At 42.1% G+C, this 22654-nt stretch overlaps 1 protein-coding gene across 1 annotated transcript; it reads left to right on the top strand.

Moving 5' to 3' along the window:
- Window positions 1-5213: 5213 nt before the first annotated feature.
- snrpb (small nuclear ribonucleoprotein polypeptides B and B1) lies at window positions 5214-17573 on the top strand. Its single transcript, XM_080205074.1, has 7 exons — window positions 5214-5349; window positions 7742-7893; window positions 10353-10464; window positions 11550-11702; window positions 12812-12941; window positions 15420-15542; window positions 17279-17573. Exons 1-7 carry the CDS (start codon window positions 5347-5349, stop codon window positions 17314-17316), a joined length of 711 nt encoding a protein of 236 aa, XP_080061200.1. The 5' UTR covers window positions 5214-5346; the 3' UTR covers window positions 17317-17573.
- The last annotated feature ends 5081 nt before the right edge of the window (window positions 17574-22654 follow it).

Here is a 22654-nt window from a genome sequence, read left to right as displayed (position 1 = left end):
CATACTTCAGCCTTATTTTTTTTACCGATGTGCAGGGCTCCTCCATCATTGAGGATGGGGATATTTGTGGAGCTTTCTCCTCCAGTGAGTTATGTAATTGTCCACCACCATTCATGACTGGCTGTGGAAGGACTGCAGAGCTTAGTTCTGATCCATTGATTGTGGGATCACTTTATCGCTGTTTGGTATGCAAATAGTCCTGTTTGGTAGCTTCACCAGGTTGATGCCTCATTTTTAGAAATGTCTGCTGCTGCTCTTGGCATGCCCTCCTGCACTTTCTATTGAAACAGGGTTGATCCCCTGACTTGATGGTAATGGTTGAGTGGGGGATATGCTGGGCCATGAGGTTGCAGATTGTGCTGGAGTATGGTTCCGCTGTTGTTGATGGCCCACAGCATCTCATGGGTGCCCAGTCTTGAGTTGCTAGATTGGTTCAAAGTCTGTCCCATGTAGCACAGTGATAGTGCCACACAACACGATGGAGGTTATTCTCAATGTGAAGACGGGACTTGGTCTCCATAAGGACTGTGCGGTGGTCAGTCTTACCAATACTGTCATGGACAGATACATCCAAAGTTGGCAGATTGGTAAGGATGAGGTCAAGTGTGTTATTTCCTCTTATTGGTTCCTTCACCACCAGCTGCAGACCCAATCTAGCAGTTATATCCTTTTGGACCCAATCAGCTCGATCAGTAGTGCTGCTGCTTAGCCACTTTTGGTGGTGAACATTGAAATCCCCCACCCAGAGTATATTTTGCATCCTTAGTGCTTCAACCAAATGTTGCTCAACATAAAGAAATACTGATTCATCAGCTGAAGGAGGACGGTATGTGGTAAAAGGTTTCCTTGCCCATGTTTAACCTGAAGCTATGAGATTTCATGGGTCCAAAGTCGATGTTAAGGACTCCCAGGGCACTCCTTCCTTACTGTTTACCACTGTGCCGCCACCTCTGCTGGGTCTGTCCTACCAATGAGACTGGGAGGTTATCTGTAAGGTATGATTCCGTGAGAATGACTGTCAGACTGTTGGTTGACTAGTCTGAGACTGTTGTCCCAATTTTAGCACTAGTCCCCAGATGTTAGTAAGGAGGAATTTGCAGGGTCGACAGGGCTCTTTGTCTTTTCCTGTGCCTTGGTCGATGCAGGTGGTCCGTCAGGTTTCATTCCTTTGTTGAGACTTTGTAGTGATTGATACAACTGAGTGGCTTGCTAGGTCGTTTCAGAGGGCAATTGAGAGTCAACCACATTGCTGTGGTTCTGGAGTCATATGTAGGTCAGACCAGATAAGGACAGCAGATTTCCTTTCCTAAACATTAATGAACCAGATGGGTTTTTCTGACAATCGACAATGGTTTCATGGTCATCAGTAGACCCTTAATTCCAGATTTTTTTTTTATTATTGAATTCAAATTCCACCATCTGCCATGGCAGGATTCAAACCCAGGTCCCCAGAAAGTTATCTGAGTTTCTGGATTAATAGTCGAGCGCTAATACCATAGGCCATCGCCTCCCCAGTCCCATTGAAGGGTAACATAATCTAGGCTGGCAAGCCAGTGCATTGTTGTCAGGAGTTCTTGTCTTTCAGATAAGACGTTAAATAAGGCCCATCTACTCACTCAAGTGGATATAAAAGACCCATAGCACTAATTGAATATGTGACAGAGCAGTCTCCAGGTGTCTGGATCTTATACCTCAACTCACATTATTTATCATCATTACATTCACATTTTGTGGGAGCTTGATATTCACAAATTGATTTTCATATTTTCTACACTGCAACGGTGCTTACACTTTGAAAGTTCTTCACTGACTAAAGTGTATTGGGAAGTCCAGAGGACGATAGACATAAAAATAAAACACTCTTTCTTCCTTTCATGACCAGATAAATATCTCACATAATGTTTCAAGGTACTACTTCAAAATGCATACATATGCATCAGTGGCAAGAGTAGGCCACTTAGCCCTTTGAGCCTGTTCTACCATTTAAAGAGATGTTGGCTGATCTGATAGCAACCTCAACTTCACCCACCCTTCTGCCTAGCCCCAATAACCATTCACTCCCTTGCTTATCAAGAAACTATCCACCTCTGTTTTAAAAATATTCAAAAACTCATCTACGACCATCTTTTTAAGACAGCAAGTTCCAAGGATCCCAAACCTCTGATAAAAAATTTCTCTTCGTCTCTGTCCTAAATGGTGACCCCTTATTGTTAAACAGTGACGCTGTTAGGGTCCTAGTCCAGAACCCCAAATTACATTAGGATACATAAGAAATAGGAGCAGGAGTAGGCCATCTAGCCCTTCGAGCCTGCCCCACCATTCAATAAGATCTTGGCTGATGTGTCGTGGCTCAGTTCCACATTCCCGCCCTCTCCCCATAACCCTTAACCCCTCGCTTATCAAAAACCCATCAACCCACGTCTTAAAAATATTTAGCGAGGTAGCCTCCACCACTTCAACGGGCAGAGAATTCCAGAGATTCACCACCCTTTGAGTGAAGAAGTTCCTCCTCAACTCCGTTCTAAACCGCCCCCCCTTTATCTTGAGGCTGTGCCCCCTAGTCCTATTATCCTTTCTGAGTGGGAAGAGTCTTTCCACCTCTATCCTATCCATCCCATTCATCATCTTATACGTCGCAATGAGATCTCCCCTCATTCTTCTAAACTCTAACGAGTACAAGCCTAGTTTATTCAGCCTCTCCTCATAGCTCAACCCCCTCAACTCCGGCATCAGCCTAGTAAACCTCCTCTGCACTCCCTCCAAGGCCAAAATATCCTTGCGTAAGTACGGCGCCCAAAACTGCACACAGTACTCCAGCTGCGGCCTCACCAATGCCCTATACAGCCGCAGCAAGACCTCCCTACTTATATATTCAATCCCCCTCGCTATGAAGGCCAGCATCCCATTCGCCTTCCTGATCACCTGCTGCACCTGCAAGCTGGGTTTTTGCGACTCATGCACAAGGACCCCAAGGTCCCTCTGCACCGTCGCCTACTGCAGTTTTTTGCCACGTAAGTAATAATCCTTCCTACCATTATTCCTACCAAAGTGGACCACCTCGCACTTGCCAACATTAAATTCCATTTGCCATTTCCTGGCCCATTCGCCCAGCCTATCTAGATCCTTCTGTAGACTCTCCACACCCTCCGCACAATTTGCCGTTCCTCCAATCTTGGTGTCATCAGCAAATTTCGACACCCTACACTCGGTTCCCTCCTCCAGATCATCTATATAAATGGTAAATAGCTGAGGCCCCAGCACCGACCCCTGAGGCACTCCACTAGTCACCATCCGCCAATCCGAATAGCACCTGTTGACCCCCACTCTCTGCCTCCTATTTGACAACCAATCCTCTATCCACGCTAACACCCTACCCCCAACTCCCTGTCCCCTGACCTTCTGCAATAACCTCTTGTGAGGTACCTTGTCAAACGCCTTCTGAAAATCCAGAAAGACCACATCCACCGGCTCTCCTCTATCCACCGCCCTAGACACATCCTCATAGAACTCCAGTAAATTTGTCAGACACGACTTCCCTTTAACGAAACCGTGCTGCGTCTGCTCTATCAAGCAATTCCTCTCAAGATGCCTCGCTATTTCCTCCTTGATGACGGATTCTAACATTTTACCTACAACAGACGTTAAACTAACCGGCCTATAATTCCTTGCCATTTGCCTGGCACCCTTCTTAAGCAACGGCGTAACATTAACCGTTTTCCAATCTTCTGGCACTTCCCTGGAATCCAGCAATGTCTGGAAAATAACCACCAAGGCATCCACTATCACCTCCGCCATTTCTTTCAGAACCCTCGGATGCATTCCATCCGGTCCTGGCGACTTGTCCACAATCAGTCCCTCCAGTCTGTCGAGCATCTCCTCTCTAGTAACAGTAATGCCATTAAGACCCTCCAGTCCTACCACCTTTCCATCTCTAACACCCGGCAAATTATTCACGTCCTCCTCCATGAAGACAGAAACAAAAAAGTTATTCAGGACCTCAGCCATATCCCCATCCCCTACCACTAAGTCCCCCTTCTTATCCTCTAAGGGTCCAACGTTCACCCTAGCCAGCCTCTTCCTTTTTATATATTTATAAAAACTCTTGCTATCCTTTTTTATATTAAGTGCTAGCCCAGCTTCATAGTTTCTCCTACCCTTCTTTATCATCTTCTTTGTCAATCTTTGTTGACATTTAAACCTCTCCTGCAACAATTTTTTTATTTTAGCATAAATGTTAGGATAGGATGCTTCATTCCAGGATCAATTCCACTGACAAATTAGGGATCTTTATAGGAAAACAAATTTTATTTAATAATAGTTTAAACACACTCATGGCAAATTAAGTAGCTTAACTATTAACAATTGAATAATGTTTAAAAAACTAAATGAAACAATGTCAATTTCTAACTTATCACTGTTTTAGTTCCAAATAAGCAACATTCCTCACAAAGTTAGTAATCACAAATATATTTGCTATAATACATGTAGATAGGCCTTGGAATTTTCAGAGCGATATAGAGCTTTCAGAAGAGTGCAAAATTCACCTAACCAAAACCAGAATAGCCAAACTCCTTTCTGTAAAAGCCTATTTTCTCTGTTCGTGAATCACATGACCTTATCAATCACTAAGCAGAAATCCCAGGGCAACTTAAGTAAACAAAACTCCATTAATTCTACTTAACATAACCAACTGCAAGGCTGAACTGAATAATTATCCTCCTCCCCCCAGAGTCAGATTTGCATTCCCTCTAGACTTATTGACCAGCTATATAAAAGAGCCAAATCTTAAAACACCCCCCCCTTTAAAAATAAAATACATCAATAGCACACTACCATCACACTCCTAGAACTAGATTCTCCCACACTAGGAACGGTATGCTTTGTCTGAATTGCTCGCGAGAAACAATGCTTTCCATTGTGTATTAATACATGTGACAAATCAAATAAAAATTTCTCCACACATCAGAATTCTGCAATCTCTAACCATTCATATTTTTTTAAAAATCCCGCCAAAATGAATCTAATAGGGAACTGGTCTCATATTAAAGTTCCCCATCCCACCTACAAGCAATTGTGTTCTTTTATATATATAAAGAGCATCTATCATGTCCTCATGACTTCTTAGTCTCTCTGAGGTCCGGTCCTCCAGGTCGAGTCCGCCAGCATCCCAAGGTGCACGGCGCAGCGAAGCCGGCAGTGCCCCGGCGCGTGCGCAGTTAGCCTTGGCGGGGTACTAGTTTTCCCAGGTTGCCCCGCGCCAGGCCTGTTTACCTGCGGCCCATCGCAGGAAATTTTTTCTTCTTTTTCTCCAATCCGTCGGGTTGTGCGCCCATCCCGCCCGCAATCATGGTAAGGAGGTTCGATAACCGAACACAGGGCTCGGATGAGTGATGCGGGTTGTATATTGCATAGTAAAAACCCCGGCTAATGCGGCCGGCAGGTTAGGGCGCTAACTGGCGGCTTACCCCAGAGTGCGGCCTAGTAATCGGGCTTTGGGGGTCTGGCTTTCACACTAAATCACTTACTGTGCTTGGCAGCCTGTGAGTTTTCAAACCAGTACAAAGCCCTCACAAATGTCGGCCTCAGCATTCGCTGCCTCTGGTCGGCTCATCCTGGGATTCGTTAGAGTTTCCCATTCATTTGGACTTGATTACATATTGAAACTGTGATTAGGGGAAAACACAACGAACACAGAAGATGGTGAGGTTAATATCTCTGAGTCAAATCCTGCATCCCCAGACCAATATCCCACTGGCGAAAGATCTCATTTGAAATATTAACCTGTTTGTTTTGGGATCTAGTTGGTTTGTGCTGTTTCAGGATTTTTCATACCCATTTTGACCCTCACTGGAGTCGATAACCTGCTGATAATTGCTAGGGCCTTGTCAAGGAAACCCATTGGTGGCTGACCAGTTATTTTTTTAAAGAATGGCTTATATTTTTATAATGTATGATACCCCAGAGTGCATTCTGAAGAGTACCAGCATTGGAGCAAATGCACAGCAAGCTCCCACATTTGCAATGTGATTAAGACCCCATTATCTATTCCTTACAATGTCGATTGAGTGATAAATATTAACCAAGACTCCTTTACAGTATAGTGTCATGGGATCTTCTGCATCCACTACAGAGTAAAAAGTCTGACAACACCAGGTTTTAGTCCAACCTATTTATTTGATAATATACTCACAAGCTTTCGAGGGACACCCTCGAAAGCTTGTGAGTATATTATCAAATAAATAGGTTGGACTAAAACCTGGTGTTGTCAGACTTTTTACTGTGTTTACGCCAGTCCAACGCCGGCATACCCACATCATGTCCACTACAGAGTGCAGACAGGACTTGGTTTAATGTCTGATGTGAAAGATTGATAATATTGTCCGAGATAATATTATTCCTTGTGCATTATTTTTAAAAAATACTAGAAAGCAAAATGAGTTAATTTGTCTCAACGTTCCCAGGACTAGAATAGCAGGACAATACATTGATCAATAACTTGTATTAAGTTGATCTTTCTCTCCACCCTAGCTATGACTGTAATACCAGTTTCTGCACCCTCTCATTTCCTTCTGTGAATGGTATGCTCTGTTGTGTAGCATGCAAGAAACAGTGCTTGTCACATGTGTTAGCGTACAGTGAAAATAAATCGAACAATACCATCAAGTAACACAAACATTGATGTTAAAAACCAAAAGCTGTCTGGCTTCCATAATTTTTTGGCTATTACAAAATGTTTTTGCATTTTAAATAATACTCTTTCACAGCATGTAATGTATATTCTATATTGTTTTGGAGCAAACAAGTATATTATGAGCAATGTGGAAGCTAGCTTTTCTGAAATCCACTTTATTTAGAAAAGGAAATTTCACTCTTCCCTGCTCCAGAGTGAGGAGAATGCAACAGTTAGAATTGGTACAAACATAAATTGCTGTGTGCAACACCAAACCCATAGTTTGACTTCCTTAATTTTTTGAATCCTTGTATTTGCAGACAGGAAGCTTTCATTATGTTACCTAGGTTGTGCATCATACTCTGATCTTGAGTAAAATGGTAGTGTGTTGATTCACTACAACCCAGTAAAATATTCAGCCTGTATTTCTAATTGCAAGCACAGGCATTGTATTGTCAAAATGTTGGTGAATACAAGAGTTTACATTTATATGGCACCATTAATACATTAAATAGAGCGTTGAGCACGAGGAAGAGTAATTAGCCTTCTCTGTGAATACTGCAGTGTAAGAGCTTAAAGTTTATTTGTTAGTGTCGCAAGTAGGCTTACACTGCAATGATGTTACTGTGAAAATACCCTAGTTGTCATTCTCCAGCGCCTGTTTGGCTACACTGAAGGAGAATTTAGTGTGGCCCGTGTGCATAAGCAGCACATCTTTTGGACTGTGGGAGGAAACTAGAGCACCTAGAGGTGCACATGCTGACGCAGGCAGAACGTGCAGTCAGTGACCCAAACTGGGAATCGAATCCGGGTCCCTGGCATTGTGAGTCAGCAGTGCTAACCACTGTGCCATCGTGCTGTAAAGTGAATTTAAGTACTTTCATTTAATTTTAAAGCAACAAGTCCCATCTGGGTTGAATATTTGGGTTTGGGTATTCATTGCAATGATGTCTTTATTTTCTGCTTTTTTTAAAGCTGAGATGTGAACCAAGGGTTATGTTCGAAAGTCAGAAAACTGAAGTTTGGTTGGAGTAATGAGCAATTGGATTAATAGTTTTATTTCCCCTTCAGACGGTGGGTAAGAGCAGCAAAATGCTTCAGCATATTGACTACAGAATGAGATGCATCCTTCAGGATGGGCGCATCTTCATTGGGACCTTCAAGGCTTTCGACAAACACATGAATCTCATCCTTTGTGACTGCGATGAATTCAGGAAGATCAAGTAAGCTCACTCAATAAATTCCAATGCATGTGGCTGGAACTTTTATTCCATAATAAAGCTATACGTGCAACTGATGCTATCTACTTCATTAAGTACATTCCATGAGAGGGCCTTGTTTTTATTGATTACCTGTAAAGACTTGCATTCCACCCACTATCTTGTACATTGAGTTTGTCTTTATGTGTCCTGTTTGTGAACATAATTCCCACTCACCTGATGAAGGGGGAGTGCTTCAAAGGTTTGTGGCTTGTGCTACCAAGTAAACCTGTTGGTGTTTAACCTGGTGTTGTGAGACTTATTACTGTGCTTAACCCAGTCCAACGCCAGCATCTCCACATCTTGTTTTTATATAGTGTAGCGATTTGTCTGAATTTTTGACTTCCTGGCCAATCTTGAAAGTTTCTTGTTTTTAAAAAAAGGACTACATTATCCCTAACACAGTGCAGAATTCTGTCTATTTTCGGCTGTTACCTTTTGAGAAAACTGATTACCCTTTATTACAAACTGCCCAGTATCAACCTTCTAGAGCTATCTAAAATAAATGCAAAATGCTGCGGATGCTGCAATCTGAAACAAAAACTGGAAAATCTTAGCAGGTCTGACAGCATCGGTGGAGAGAGAGTATAGCCAGTGTTTCGAGTCTAAATGACCCATTGTCTGATGGGGCGGCACAGTGGTTAGCACTGCTGTTTCACAGCATCGGGGATTTGGGTTCAATTCTGGCCTCGGGTCGCTGTCTGTGTGGAGTTTTCCGTCTCTCTTTTTAACTCCACACATTGTGTGGTGTTTGCACATTCTCCCCGTGTCGCGTCAGTTTCCTCCCGCAATTCAAAGATGTGCAAGTTAGATTGATTGGCCATTGATCTTAGTGTCAGGGGATTAACAGGGTGAATATGTGGGTTGTGGGAATAGGGCATTGGTGGGATTGTGGTTGGTGTGGACTTGATGGGCCAAATGGCCTCCTTCTGGATATATGGATTCTATGACCTATGGTCAATTAATGAAGAAAAGAATTCCAATGAAAGGGATGTACACTAATGCCCTGTTCAATCTGACTCCGTACTTGAAAACATTGAGACATGTCTGTTTGCTTTGTAGAACTTTCTAAAATCTCAAGTGTCTTTAAGGGCACCTCTTGATCCGCATTGAAAAGCGGGCATGTGAATTATATATCTGTGCTCGACTTCTTAGCGCCCAGAACAATGTCTAGACATTGTGTTTCATAAACAAGTCATAGAACAACGCAGAATGGAAACAGACCTTCAGCCAATCGGCCCATGCCTACGATGATGCCCTTCCGGCCTGCATTTGCCCATATCCCTCTAATCTGTTTGTATCCAAATGCTTTTTAAATGTTGCCATTGAACCTGCCTCAACCACTTCCTGTGGTAGCTCATTCCATTCACGCACCACTCTCTGCATGAAGAAGTTGCTCCTTGCGTTCTTGCCCTCTCATCTTAAATCAATGCCCTCTAGTTTTCAAATCCCTTACCCTGGGACAAAGACTGCGTGCTCATCTATGTCCCTCGTTCTCCCACATTCCAAGGAATAAAGCCCTAGCCTGGCCAACCACTCCCAATAACTTAGGCCCACTAATCCTGGCAGCACCCTTGTAAGTCTTTGCACTCTTTCCATGTGATCAGTGTCTTTTCTATAACAGGGTGACCAAAACGGTAGCCAGTACTCCCAAATACCAATGACTTAAACAAGTTTAACATAATGTCCTACAGTCAGTGACCTGCCTGATGAAAGCCAGTGTGCTAAACACCTTTACCACTCTACCCATCTGTAACACTACTTTCAGCGAACTATGTACTTGTACTCCTAGGTTCCTCTATTCCTCAACACTCCCAGGGCCCTACCATTCACTGTGTAAGTCCTACTCTGATTTCACTTTCCAAAATGCCACACCTCGCACTTGATTGTATTGAAATCCATTTTCTAATTCTCAGCCCACTTCCCTAACTGATCAAGATCACTTGAACATTAAAGGAAAAGCATCTTTTAATGCTCTTGATTTGTAATTTTGTTACTTCTTGACAACATAGAATGAGGATTGCAGATTCCATTTGGCCATTGACAACATCCAGCATTTAATAGTTAACTATGTATATGGATATTAGGTGAGGGTTATCAGCTTTGATAGTTAACTTGTCTGCAATCACTTCCTAGATTAAATGAGGAATGGGAACTTGGATAAGTTACTGGAAGATAGAAGGCAAAGTGGAGCCATAACCCAGTAGGGCTAGTAAATTTCAAACAGCAACTTTGTTCCCTGTGAGCTCAATATCTGTGTTTCAAGGATGGTCACATTCTTATGCATCCCTAAAAGAGCTGGCTGGTTAGTCAGTATTCTGTTTAATCAGTAAGGAGTGATTCAGTGTAACTGAAGGCATGGTTTTAAGAAACTGGGGTAAAGTACTCATTATGAAAACTTTGCTCTTTTGTGTTCTCACAAGGCCAAAAAACTCCAAGCAGCCCGAGAGGGAGGAGAAACGTGTCCTTGGACTGGTGTTGCTTCGAGGTGAAACTCTGGTTTCTATGACTGTGGAAGGTCCTCCTCCCAAAGATGTGAGTATCTGGATTTAATGGAGGTCATGGGGATTGGATAATTCTGACAAAAAGGAATAAAAGTTAATTTAAGGAAACTTGTTTGGTATCTGGGGTATTTAGTTTCCCACCCTGTTTTGGTATTCTATAACATAGTGGTAAATTCAGTGACTGTTTAAGGAGAACAAAATGATTGAAGCGGTTGGGGCAGAGAATATTGTCCTTTTAAAAGAATATTGTGCAGCATTTGAGCCAAGAAAGAAAGAAGACAGGGGAGTGAAGAGGTACAGTGTGATTGCTCTATAAATTGGTAGCACAGACTAATTTGGCCAAACCCTGACCTAAATGGCTGTGATTCTAACTAGAGCTGTATTCCACTTTGAACTATCAGCTAAACAATAGCTAAAATAGCTGAAGAGCTCCAGTAGATTTTTCAGGTTGTAACCTAGCGTTGGCTAGTTACAATGCTTTTAGATTGCAAATCTATAGCTACATAGTGCTGAAGCTATTTAGACCATGAACTAAAGAAAGTTGGACCCATGAACAGTGATTGTGATTAGCTGGTTTGCAGGAGTTGGCTTGTGGCTGATGTTTATTATATCTTGTTTCCTTAATGAGTCACCAATATAAAAAGATGGTACCAAAGTGAAATGATGGATATTGACTTCTGGGAGCTCCATTTAAAATAAAATGCTAAAACACAGGTCTGGCTACTTGAATTGAGTTAGCAAGGTGTTAGGGTATCTTGTTACATATCACTGTTTGCAAGAGTCCAAGATGACAAAAAGCCATAAAGTCTCCATTGCTGGTCAGATTAAAGAATTTCATTCATTCTGTCTCTTGGCCATCACTGGGTCAGAAAGCAAGACAGTGCAGCATTGCTTCAGACGTGCACTAGACCAGTTTATTATGGTGTGAGTACCAGGGCAAATGCACTGATGATTAAAGTGGATGCCAGTGCATAGGATCAAACTGGGAGATCTGGTGGGAAAGTAACTAAGTAACATTCTCTCTGTCATTCATTTATTCGTTGATGTGTTAGATTTGGATTTTTGCTCTTGCCGGGCAGATTTCTTGGATCACTTACTCTGCCTTTCTCATTGCAGACTGGAATCGCTCGCGTGCCTCTTGCTGGTGCAGCTGGAGGTCCTGGTATTGGCCGGGCAGCAGGTCGTGGTGTTCCTGCTGGAGCACCAATGCCACAGGCTCCAGCTGGGTTATCAGGTCCTGTCCGAGGAGTAGGAGGACCATCTCAGCAGGTAAAAAACCTTTCTGACTCTTGTCTGTTTCAGTCACCTTAATTTTGCCCAGCTGGACAAATGATAAACTGCAGTATACATGACTGAAAACTGCTTACATTAAAATGTGCGTATCTCCACTCTGCTGATGGGTAGAGCATCCTACTTGTCCAGACTCATTTTGAGGACAAATCAGTGGGTTGATTTAATACTTGTATAGTTGTGTAAATAAAGGGGAGGGGGGTTATACTCATAAATATTGCTGCAAAGAGACATGTTGCCAAAGCTTTTTGTCTTTCACTCATCAGGACAAAAGCAAGAATGTCAAATTTCAAACAAGCATACCAATTCATACTACAGGGGAAAAGGATACTGATTGGTTGGCCTGGGGACTTTGGCCAAGGTGTTGCCGTGGAGAAAGCCACGGGGATCCATAAGCTCTCCAATCTGCTGGGTAATTTAAAATGTTCACAAGGCTTGAACACGTAAAGTACCTTTTGTTTGGAGAGAAAGGCACTTTGGCAAGTGTAAGAGAGCCATGTTACAACTTCAACTTATACGTATGAAGAATGAATACGTACATAATTTTATCTATTTACCTAATGTCACTGCCTGGTCTACTTTGCTTGGAAATTTTTTCAGTATTTACATTTACTGAAAATGTGCCTCATCAACAGTAGTGACTCAGAAGGTCAGTGCCTTTTTGTAGAATTTCCTCAGTAGATCTCCTGTGACTTTTTCCATGAGAAGTTGGGACCAGTGTTCCCTCTAACTTCTGTTTGCTGTGTGGAGCTGGCTTGCTTACATTGTCCTGCATTTTCAAAGGAATGTTGCTTGTGTATGACCAGTTTTGTACTCTGCCTGCCTCATTCCCAATTGCTGCGCAACTGCACATCAATACAACTTGGAGGGAGCATCTTTTGGGAGTATGTAGATTTCCCTCATTGGTGATGTTACAGTTGCAGGGATTGTAGTTTGAGAATTCCTGTATAGATGGATAGTAATTGATGCAAGATGATTGTGTGTTATAGACCAGTGGGAACCAAATACAGCAAATTTGACATATTGCCATATTTACTTCAGAAAAGAGTCCATGTAATTATTGTTGCTGTTTATTTCAATGTAAACAGGTGATGACACCTCAGGCACGCGGAACTGTTGCAGCAGCTGCAGTCACGTCCAGTATTGCAGCAGCACCTCAGCAATATCCTCCAGGCCGTGGAGGCCCACCACCAATGGGACGAGGAGCTCCCCCTCCAGGTGAGAACTTGACGCAACATCAATATTGTGAGATTGTGGTAATGAACATAAGAACATAAGAAATAGGAGCAGGGGTAGGCCATCTAGCCCTTCGAGCCTGCCCCGCCATTCAGTAAGATCATGGCTGATTTGTCGTGGCTCAGTTCCACATTCCCGCCCTCTCCCCATAACCCTTAATCCCCTCTCTTATCAAAAACCCATCAACCCGCTTCTTAAAAATATTTAGCGAGGTAGCCTCCACCACTTCAACGGGCAGAGAATTCCAGAGATTCACCACCCTTTGAGTGAAGAAATTCTTCCTCAACTCCGTTCTAAACCGCCCCCCCCCTTTATCTTGAGGCTGTGCCCCCTAGTCCTACTGTCCTTTCTGAGAGGGAAGAGTCTCTCCACCTCTATCCTATCCATCCCATTCATCATCTTATACATCTCAATGAGATCTCCCCTCATTCTTCTAAACTCTAACAAGTACAAGCCTAGTTTATTCAGCCTCTCCTCATAGCTCAACCCCCTCAACTCCGGTATCAGCCTAGTAAACCTCCTCTGCTCTCCCTCCAAGGCCAAAATATCCTTGCGTAAGTACGGCGCCCAAAACTGCACACAGTACTCCAGCTGTGGCCTCACCAATGCCCTATACAGCCGCAGCAAGACCTCCCTACTTTTATATTCAATCCCCCTCGCTATGAAGGCCAGCATCCCATTAGCCTTCCTGACCACCTGCTGCACCTGCAGGCTGGGTTTTTACGACTCATGCACAAGGACCCCGAGGTCCCTCTGCATCGTCGCCTGCTGCAGTTTTTCGCCACGTAAGTAATAATCCTTCCTACCAAAGTGGACCACCTCGCACTTGCCAACATTAAATTCCATTTGCCGTTTCCTGGCCCATTCGCCCAGCCTATCTAGATCCTTCTGTAGACTCTCCACACCCTCCGCACAATTTGCTGTTCCACCAATCTTGGTGTCATCAGCAAATTTCGATACCATACACTCGGTTCCCTCCTCCAGATCATCTATATAAATGGTAAATAGCTGAGGCCCCAGCACCGACCCCTGGGGCACTCCACTAGTCACCAACCGCCAATCCAAATAGCACCCATTGACCCCCACTCTCTGCCTCCTATTTGACAACCAATCCTCTATCCACGCTAACACCCTACCCCCAACTCCATGTCCCCTGACCTTCTGCAATAACCTCTTGTGTGGTACCTTGTCAAACGCCTTCTGAAAATGAAGAAAGACCACATCCACCGGCTCTCCTCTATCCACCGCCCTAGACACATCCTCATACAACTCCAATAAATTTGTCAGACACATCTTCCCTTTAACAAAACCATGCTGTGTCTGCTCTATCAAGCAATTCCCCTCAAGATGCCTCGCTATTTCCTCCTTGATGACGGATTCTAACATTTTACCTACAACAGACGTTAAACTAACCGGCCTATAATTCCCTGCCTTTTGCCTGGCACCCTTCTTAAACAACGGCGTAACATTAGCCGTTTTCCAATCTTCCGGCACTTCCCTGGAATCCAGCGACGTCTGGAAAATAACCACCAAGGCATCCACTATCACCTCCACCATTTCTTTCAGAATGAACAATGATCGTATATAATAGGACTACTAGAGATGGGCATACACGGAAGCTACCTGTTCCGTTACAAAAGAAAATGAAGATTTGGAATTCTGTAGCGCTTTTCATCACCATGTGACATCTCAAAGTGCTTTATTGCTAGTGAAGTACAAGTGTAGTTGTAATGTTGTAAACACCACAGCTAATTTGTATTTGTTGTATTCAGTCAGTCTGTGCTGCAGTCCAATTAGCATTGTTCCTTTTCTGCTTCATTATTAGCTGAGCTCATGTTGAAGCAAATTAAAGGTTTGAAGCAGTAAGCCTGCAGAGTTACTGAAAGATTGTTAACTTCTGATAAGTTAGTGTTAATAACTTCCCAATTTATTGTACATGATAGACACACAATTGTGAACTTATGTTGGAAACTTGTGAAAAGTGAAACTTTAATATTACATGATAAGAATCTGTGTTATTCGGAGCTGTATTTTCTGGGAGTCCCTCAGGATCGAGGATGACTTGCCTCCCCTCTGGTTCAGTGGGTTCTGAGATGGCTGATGATTCCAATGAATGATACTGCATGTGGGACATTGGGAATTAAATATTCAGAGCTTATTTCCCCTACCCACCTGGCTTTTGGGGAGCAAAGATCTGTGCTTTGATCCCCACTCTGTTGACCAGCTAGTTTTTGCTAGAAGAGCAGTAAAGTGATTGGGCTCGGTGCCTGATTTGAGGGTTGGGACTGGGTTTCTAAGACACGACTGGGCTCTGCTACCTCCAAGATTGTTCAATCTGTCATTCACTTGTGCTCTGTTGATTACCCAGGCACACTAACTTAGGAAAAAAAGGTGGTTTCTTGCTTAAGTTATGTGGTTTGTGTTTGTTTCTTATGAAATGTGGTTCTATTGTGTTCACAGGTATGATGGGTCCTCCTCCTGGCATGAGACCACCTATGGGTCCACCAATGGGAATGCCTCCAGGTCGCGGAGCACCAATGGGAATGCCACCAGGAATGCGACCCCCGCCACCAGGAATGCGAGGTGAGCATTGAATACCTGTTGAATTCGAGTTGGAATGCCAGTTTATTCAAAGTTGTAATTATATCCAAGTGCATTCAAATTTAATCTTGCAGTTGTCAGATGGCCATGATCCTGCCCCAGCAACCCAGAAGTTGAGAGAGTGTGAAATTGAGCTCAAAAGCTAGTGACGTCGTCAGAACATGATTGTGAAAGATGCCAGATGATTATTAAATGACCCAGCTGGTTCAGGGAAGGAGCTTGTCACTCCAACCTTTTCAGACTCACCTCTGTTTCATTTCTACATAGTTAACTGATTTTCTTTGACACAACTGGATAGGTGATAAATAGTCTCTCATCCACCTTGCAAGAAGTAATTATTTTATAAGATATAGTTTATACAGCTGGTTTCAGAGGCTCTCTTCCCATGCCAGTGTTGTGTTTGCTAGATGCTCCATAATGACTGAACTCTATTCTTCCCAAGTAGGTAATTTTTATTACTGGCAAATGTTAATGACGTGTATAAATCCAACAGAAATTCAGGGGGAATTTCTTTAACGGAAGACTGGTGTGAATGTGGAACACTTTATCACGTTACCAGATGAGATAAATAGTGTAAATGCATTTAAGAGCAAATTAGATATACACAGTAGGAATTAAAAAATAGAGGATGTGCTGATAAGGTTAGCTGGAGAGTGGAAGGAGGTGGTTTGTTAGGCTAAATGGTCTGCCTTTAGATTTAGATCATTCACAGTTGGCAAAGTCTTAATTGCAGCGATAGGTATATATCTGAACCACTCAATGCATCTTGCCCTCTTAGACTGAAATGGAAGACTGTGATTTATGTATCAGTGAAGGAGCAGTTAATGCTGCTGCTACAAGTCTTAAGTGTTCATACCTACAAATTACTTATAGCAGTCCCTTTTTTCTGGCTCCTTTCCCCAGCTCTCTGTAGCACCTTTGCAATCCTTCATGGGAGCATTACAGAGCAAAATTTGTCACCAAGCCACATGCAGACATGTTGGGGTAGTTGACCAATTATTTGCTTAAAGAAGTAAGTTTTAACATGCCTTGAAGGAGGTGTCCAGTCATGGAAGAATTTGAAGGATTGATTACCATCACACCCTTTTTCAAAAAAAAAGGATCATCCATTTAAGACAGAGATGAGAACAGTTGAGGGTCATGAGCCTTTGGAACTCTTCCTCAAAAGATAGTGGAGGCTGAGTCTTTGAATATTTTTAAGGCAGATCTAGACAGATTCTTGATCAGAAAGGTTATTAAAGGTAGGTAGGAATGTGGCTGAGCAGACTAGAGAGACCAAATGATCTACTTCTACATCTGATTTGCTTGTACATAAGATCTGGGCGGACAGAACTTTGCACTTGCTCACTTACACTGGCTCCAGGTTATGCAGTGTAAAAATGAGGAGCTGGAGTAGGCCACTTGGCCCCTTTAGCCTGCTCAGCCATTCAGCAAGATCATGGCTGATCTGGAGTCTGTAACAGTGACTAAAGACCGTGGCTCTGGTTTTCCCAATTGGAGAAATTTTAGCTCATGCAGTACAGAATGTCAGAGAACGTTATCACATTCCTGTTCTTCCTTGCACCTCAACTTGGTAAGGAAAAGGCACAGGTTCACTCTCAGCCAGAAACAATGTTTAGCACACCTCAGTATTTAGCTTGTTTTTTTCTGTGTAAACGCAAGCCTAACCGCAAGAGAATTGTCTCCTTGTATATCCAAATGTGTGGTTTCCCTTTCAGGTCCTCCACCACCTGGCATGCGACCTCCAAGGCCATGATTCTTAACAGAAAATAAAACTAACCAAGATGTTGGGGGAAGATGATGTACATGGAATGTTTGACTGCTGTGATGGGGATGGTGAACAGAGACTTTCCAATCTTGCCAATTTGTAATGGCTGGTGGTTGCAATGCAATCAGAGAAACTTCTGGGACTTTTACAAATAGATTGGCATTACCATCGAACTGATTGAGATTTGTGTTTGCTTTTTATTGTAATATTTGACATTTTTATTAAAAAGTTTTGGTAAAATGAAACGTTTGGTGTAATGATGTTTCCTAAATTTCTGTTTCTCTACTGACAATTTGTGATTTCTGAGGCAAAGCTTTTTCAAAATTAGTAGTTTTACTGGTCATCACACTGAATGGGAATCCTATTGGCCACCCTACTGATTTTTACTCTTTGAAAAAAACGACAATGAGTAAATGTTTGTAGCACTTGGGAAGCTATTTGGCCATTATTATAGTAGCAGTACAGTGCAGAAGGAGGCCATTTGGCCCATCAAATCTGCACTGATTCTCTCAGAGCATTTTACCTAGGCCTATCCCTGTAATCCCCCTAACCTACACATCTTTGGACTGTGTGAGGAAATCTAAGCAACCAGAGGAAACCCCCACATACGGGAGAATGTGCAAACTCCACACACACTGACGCAAGGCTGGAACTGAACCCAAGTTCCTGGTGATGTGAGGCCGCAGTGCTAATCACTATGTTGCTTCATTGTGTCTGCCAACACATTTAATCTGTTTTGCTTTCATCCTTGGATAGTTTAACAACATTCATAAGATTATTTATTCCTTTTGTGCAATAATTTGCCTTTATATTTAATTTTCTTTTGTCAGCTGTGATTCAGTCAGTACCACTGATCCTTGTCACAAGTAACATGTCTGCTTCAAGTCATAATACAGCTCTTGGGCACCAAAAACAAACATGTGCTTGTTCTGGTGGGTGAAAAAGATTCTCTGGCACTAGTTCAAAGAAGAGCAGGAGAGTTATGCTTCATGTATTGGCCAGTATTTAGTCCTTAATCAATACCCAATCATTATCACTGCTGTTTGTGGAAGTTCGCATTATGCAAATTGGCTGTCACATTTACTGACATGCCACAGGGACTACTTCAAAATGCCTGTAAAGTACTTTGGGATGGCTGGTGGACGTGGAAAGTGCTTTATATATTTCGATTCTGTTCTACCCGTTCATAATTTAGGAATTTAATACCTAGGCTGTCTCCTGGTTTCACTACCTCTCCCAATTTGGTGTTTGCAGCAACTGTGACATTACATCAAAATTCTGAATAATGATTGAAATCTTGCAGACCTATTCACGGTTTCTACTTTCCTGACATTGCAGGACTTCTCTATTCTTTCTACCTGTGACATTCGTGCTGATGTGATTTTCCTCCTGTTTAAGGTTGCTTTGCACCCTGTAAGAGGAATTTTCCGAAAGTGTTCCCCCAGAATGGTCTGTACTTGTTGAACCTCATTCCACCAATACATAGATTGCAAAAGACAGTATATAGTTAAAGAACAAAAAGGAATTTATTTGCTAATGCATGCATTAAGAGAGAGACACAGTCAATGAGGGTTGACTGTCCTCTCTGAGCTAATATTGCCTGGTAAAATTATATTATTCTGAACATTTCAACATAGCACCATCTTGTCAATCAAAACTGGAGGGCCCAATCACAATGTTCAACATTATCACCTTAGCCAATAACATTCAGCAGGAATAGGAGATTATTAGCCTATTGCCCATGTCGCTTCCTTCGCCTTTACCTAGGAAATCTAATGCACGTCATTACTAGTAACCAAGGCCATAGCCAAATTCCATGATTTTTTAATTGGTGAAAAGAGTCGCTCTTTCGCTGGAACAGGGATCTCCTTTATCAGCTTGAGAGACTGCTCCAGCCTCGCTACCCATGAACGAATCCACTCCTTAAATACCAGGCCTGTGATTAAACTTGTTCTTGTGTATCCAGAAACAGATAACAGAAGCTGCCTTTCTGTGCTCCATTGTATTAAAAGAATTTGGCCTGTCTACCATTGTGTTTCCCATCATGCTGCATTCAGAACAAAGCTGGCCAAGGCACAGTACATATACATTGAAAATATAATTTAAGCTTATAATACTTGGTTAATTTGTGGTTATGGAGTTTATTATACCTTTGCAGTTTATAATATCTTTGCATATTTTGTTCCAGGCACATTGTGAATTCTAAGGCACTTTATAATTACCGTAACGTAGTCTACTTGTCATAATAAAACTAAAATGAAGGGCTTCATACTAAGAATTCTATACTATCCCCCAGCACACCCCCTCATGACATCCAAGATCCTGGCTCAGGGAGGCAAACTATCATCCTGGAATCCCTTTCGCAACCACAGAAGTGCCTATCTGTGCCCCCAACTATTAAATCCCCTACTAGTATTGTTTTTCTATGCTTTGTACCCCTGCCTGTGTAGCAGGCCTCCCCATGGTGCCTTTGCTCTGGCCACTACTGTTGCTTTGCCCCTCATCAGTAGCCAAAATGGCATACTTATGAGATAGGAGGACATGATGTGGAGACGCTGGCATTGGACTGGAGTGAACACAGTAAGAAATCTCACAACACCAGGTTAAAGTCCAACAGGTTTTTGTTAGCAAAATTTGGTAGCAAAAGCCACTAGCTTTCGGAGCGCTGCCCCTTTGTCAGGTGAATGGGAGTTCTATTCACAAACAGGGCATAAAAAGACACAAACTCAATTTACAAAATAATGATTGGAATGTGAGCCTTTACAGGTAATCAAGTCTTAAAGGTACAGACAATGTGAGTGGAAAGAGTGTTAAACGTAAGTTAATGACATGGGCATTGTCTCCAGGCAGGACAGTTGTGAGATTTTGCAAGTCCAGGCAAGTCATGGGGGTTACAGATAATGTGACATGAACCCAAGATCCCGGTTGAGGCTGTCCTCATGTGTGTGGAACTTGGCTATTGGTCTCTGCTCAGCGACCGATATGGGGGACAGCCATAGGGGACCTCTGCACTGACTGCCTATCCTGTCTGGCAGTCAACGATCTACCTTCCTGTACCTTAGGTGCGATCACATCTCTCTAGCTATTGTCTAACAATTTCAGCTAATCGTGCACTCCTCAGTGGCTTCAGCTGCATTGGTGAACATCAGGAACTGAATGCATTTCCTAGAGATGTGGTCCTCCGGAAAATTAAAATGTCTATGATACTCCACATCATACAAGAGTAGCACACAATCCAGCCAATTGACATCTCTGTTCATGTCACTTTGAAGTTTCTTTTCATCCCCTCACCACTCACATTCCCAACTATTTTTGTATCATCAACAAACTTGTAAATATTAATTTGATTCCCTCATCCAAATCATTGACATATATTGTGAATGGTTGGGGTCCAAGTGTTGATCCCTGCAGTACCCCACTTGTCATCGCCTGCCTCTCCAAAAAAGATGCATTTATTTATACACTCTGTTTCCTGTCTGCTAACCAATTCTCAGCTCATGCCAATTTATTATCCTGAATCCCATTTTCTTAAATTTTACACGCCAACCTCTTATATGGGACATGATCAAAAGTGTTCTGAAAATCCAAATATACCATATTCACTGATTCTCCTTTACCTATTCTACTAGTTACAGCCTCAAAAAATCCAAGTCAAATATGATTTTCCATTCACAAATCCATGTTGAATTTGTCTAGTCCCATTGATATTTTCTAAGTACCCTGTTGTCATATCCTTTATAATAGACTCTAGCATTTTCCCTACTACTGATGTTAAGTTCTGCAATTCCCTGTTTACTCTCTCCCTCCTTTTTTAAATAGTGGGTTTTCATTTTCTACTTTCCAATCTGTCGGGACTGTTTCAGAATTCACAGACTTTTGGAAGATGTCATCAATGCACCCATGGCCAAGTCTTTTACTACCTTGGGATGTAGGACATCAGACCCTAGGAATTTTTGTCTTTCAATCCCATTAATTGCTCCAACACTTTTTTTAACTTCAATTCTGACTTCTCAGTCTCTAATGTACATTAAAATCACCCACAATTACTGTAGCACTCTTGGTTCCTCATAAATTCTGGGACATTCTTTCTGTTTTCTTCTGTGAAGACAAAACTAAAGTAGTCGTTTAATTACTTTGCCATATTTCCTTATTCTCTATTATAAATTCTCCCATTTTCAATAATGACTTTTGTCTTCACTAATCATTTTCTTCTTATATATGTACAGAAACATTTGCACTCTACTTTCATGTTTACTCACATACTCCCCTTCATTTTCCTCCTCTTATCTCTTTGTTGACTTCTCAACTGCTCTTAATCCTCAGGCTTCGTACATTTTCTAGCAATTTTATGTAACTCCTCTTTAGATCTAATGAATTTGTTAGCCATGGTTGGGCCACTTTTCCTGTTGTGTTTTTGCATTAGAAAGAAAGGCAACTGTTGCAATGCATACATTCATTCCTTACATATTAGCTGTTACTTATCCCCTGTCTTGCCTTTTGATGAACTTACCCAATTTTTTGTAACCAACTCACTCCTCATAATGTTGTAGTTTTCTTTGTTCAGATTTAGGGGCCTGGTTTCGGACTGGACTACACCCCTTTCCATCCAAATGAAGAATTCTATCATGTTATGATCACTCCTGCCTAAAGGACCCCACAAAACAATATTATTAATTAAACCAATGTTGTTGTACAATACCAAATCTGGATTATCCTATACCCAGTTGGTTCTTTAAAAAACCATCTCTTTCATACTTCAGGAATTAGTCCACCGCAGTACTATAATTTGATTTGCCCAGTCTATATATAGATTAAAGTCACCCTTGCTGCATGCATCTCTAATATCCTGTTTAATGCTGCTCCTTTCCTTACCACTATTGCTTATAAGTAACTCCCAGTAATGTTTTCCATCCCTTGTTACTTCTTAGCTCCACCCAGGCTGATTTTATTTTGTTTTTCCTGAGCTAATATCCTTTCTCACAAGTGCACTGATGTCATGTTTTACTAACTACATCTCCCACCTCTTTTTCCTTTGTGCCTGTCCTTCCTAGATATTGAATACCTTTGGATATTCTGTTCCCAGTCTTGGTCACCCTGCAGACATGTCTCTATAATTGCAATCATATCGTATCTATCTATATTTTTTGCACTGCTAATTTTTTTTGTGAATGCTCTGTACATTCAGGTAGTGTATTTAGACTTGTCTTTGTAACATTTTACACTTCTTTTTGTACCATATTTGCTGCTAGTTCTAGCAGAAATCTGCAATGATCTCCCACAAAAAGCAGTAGGTGCAAGATCAACTAATAATTCTAAATCTGAGATT

This window comes from Carcharhinus amblyrhynchos, chromosome 16 (assembly GCF_965287045.1).
Source record: "Carcharhinus amblyrhynchos chromosome 16, sCarAmb.v2.hapA, whole genome shotgun sequence".
In the NCBI taxonomy this organism is placed as follows: Eukaryota; Metazoa; Chordata; class Chondrichthyes; order Carcharhiniformes; family Carcharhinidae; genus Carcharhinus; species Carcharhinus amblyrhynchos.
The sequence above is the reverse complement of the archived record's forward strand: the minus strand, read 5'-3'. Positions and strand labels throughout refer to the sequence as shown.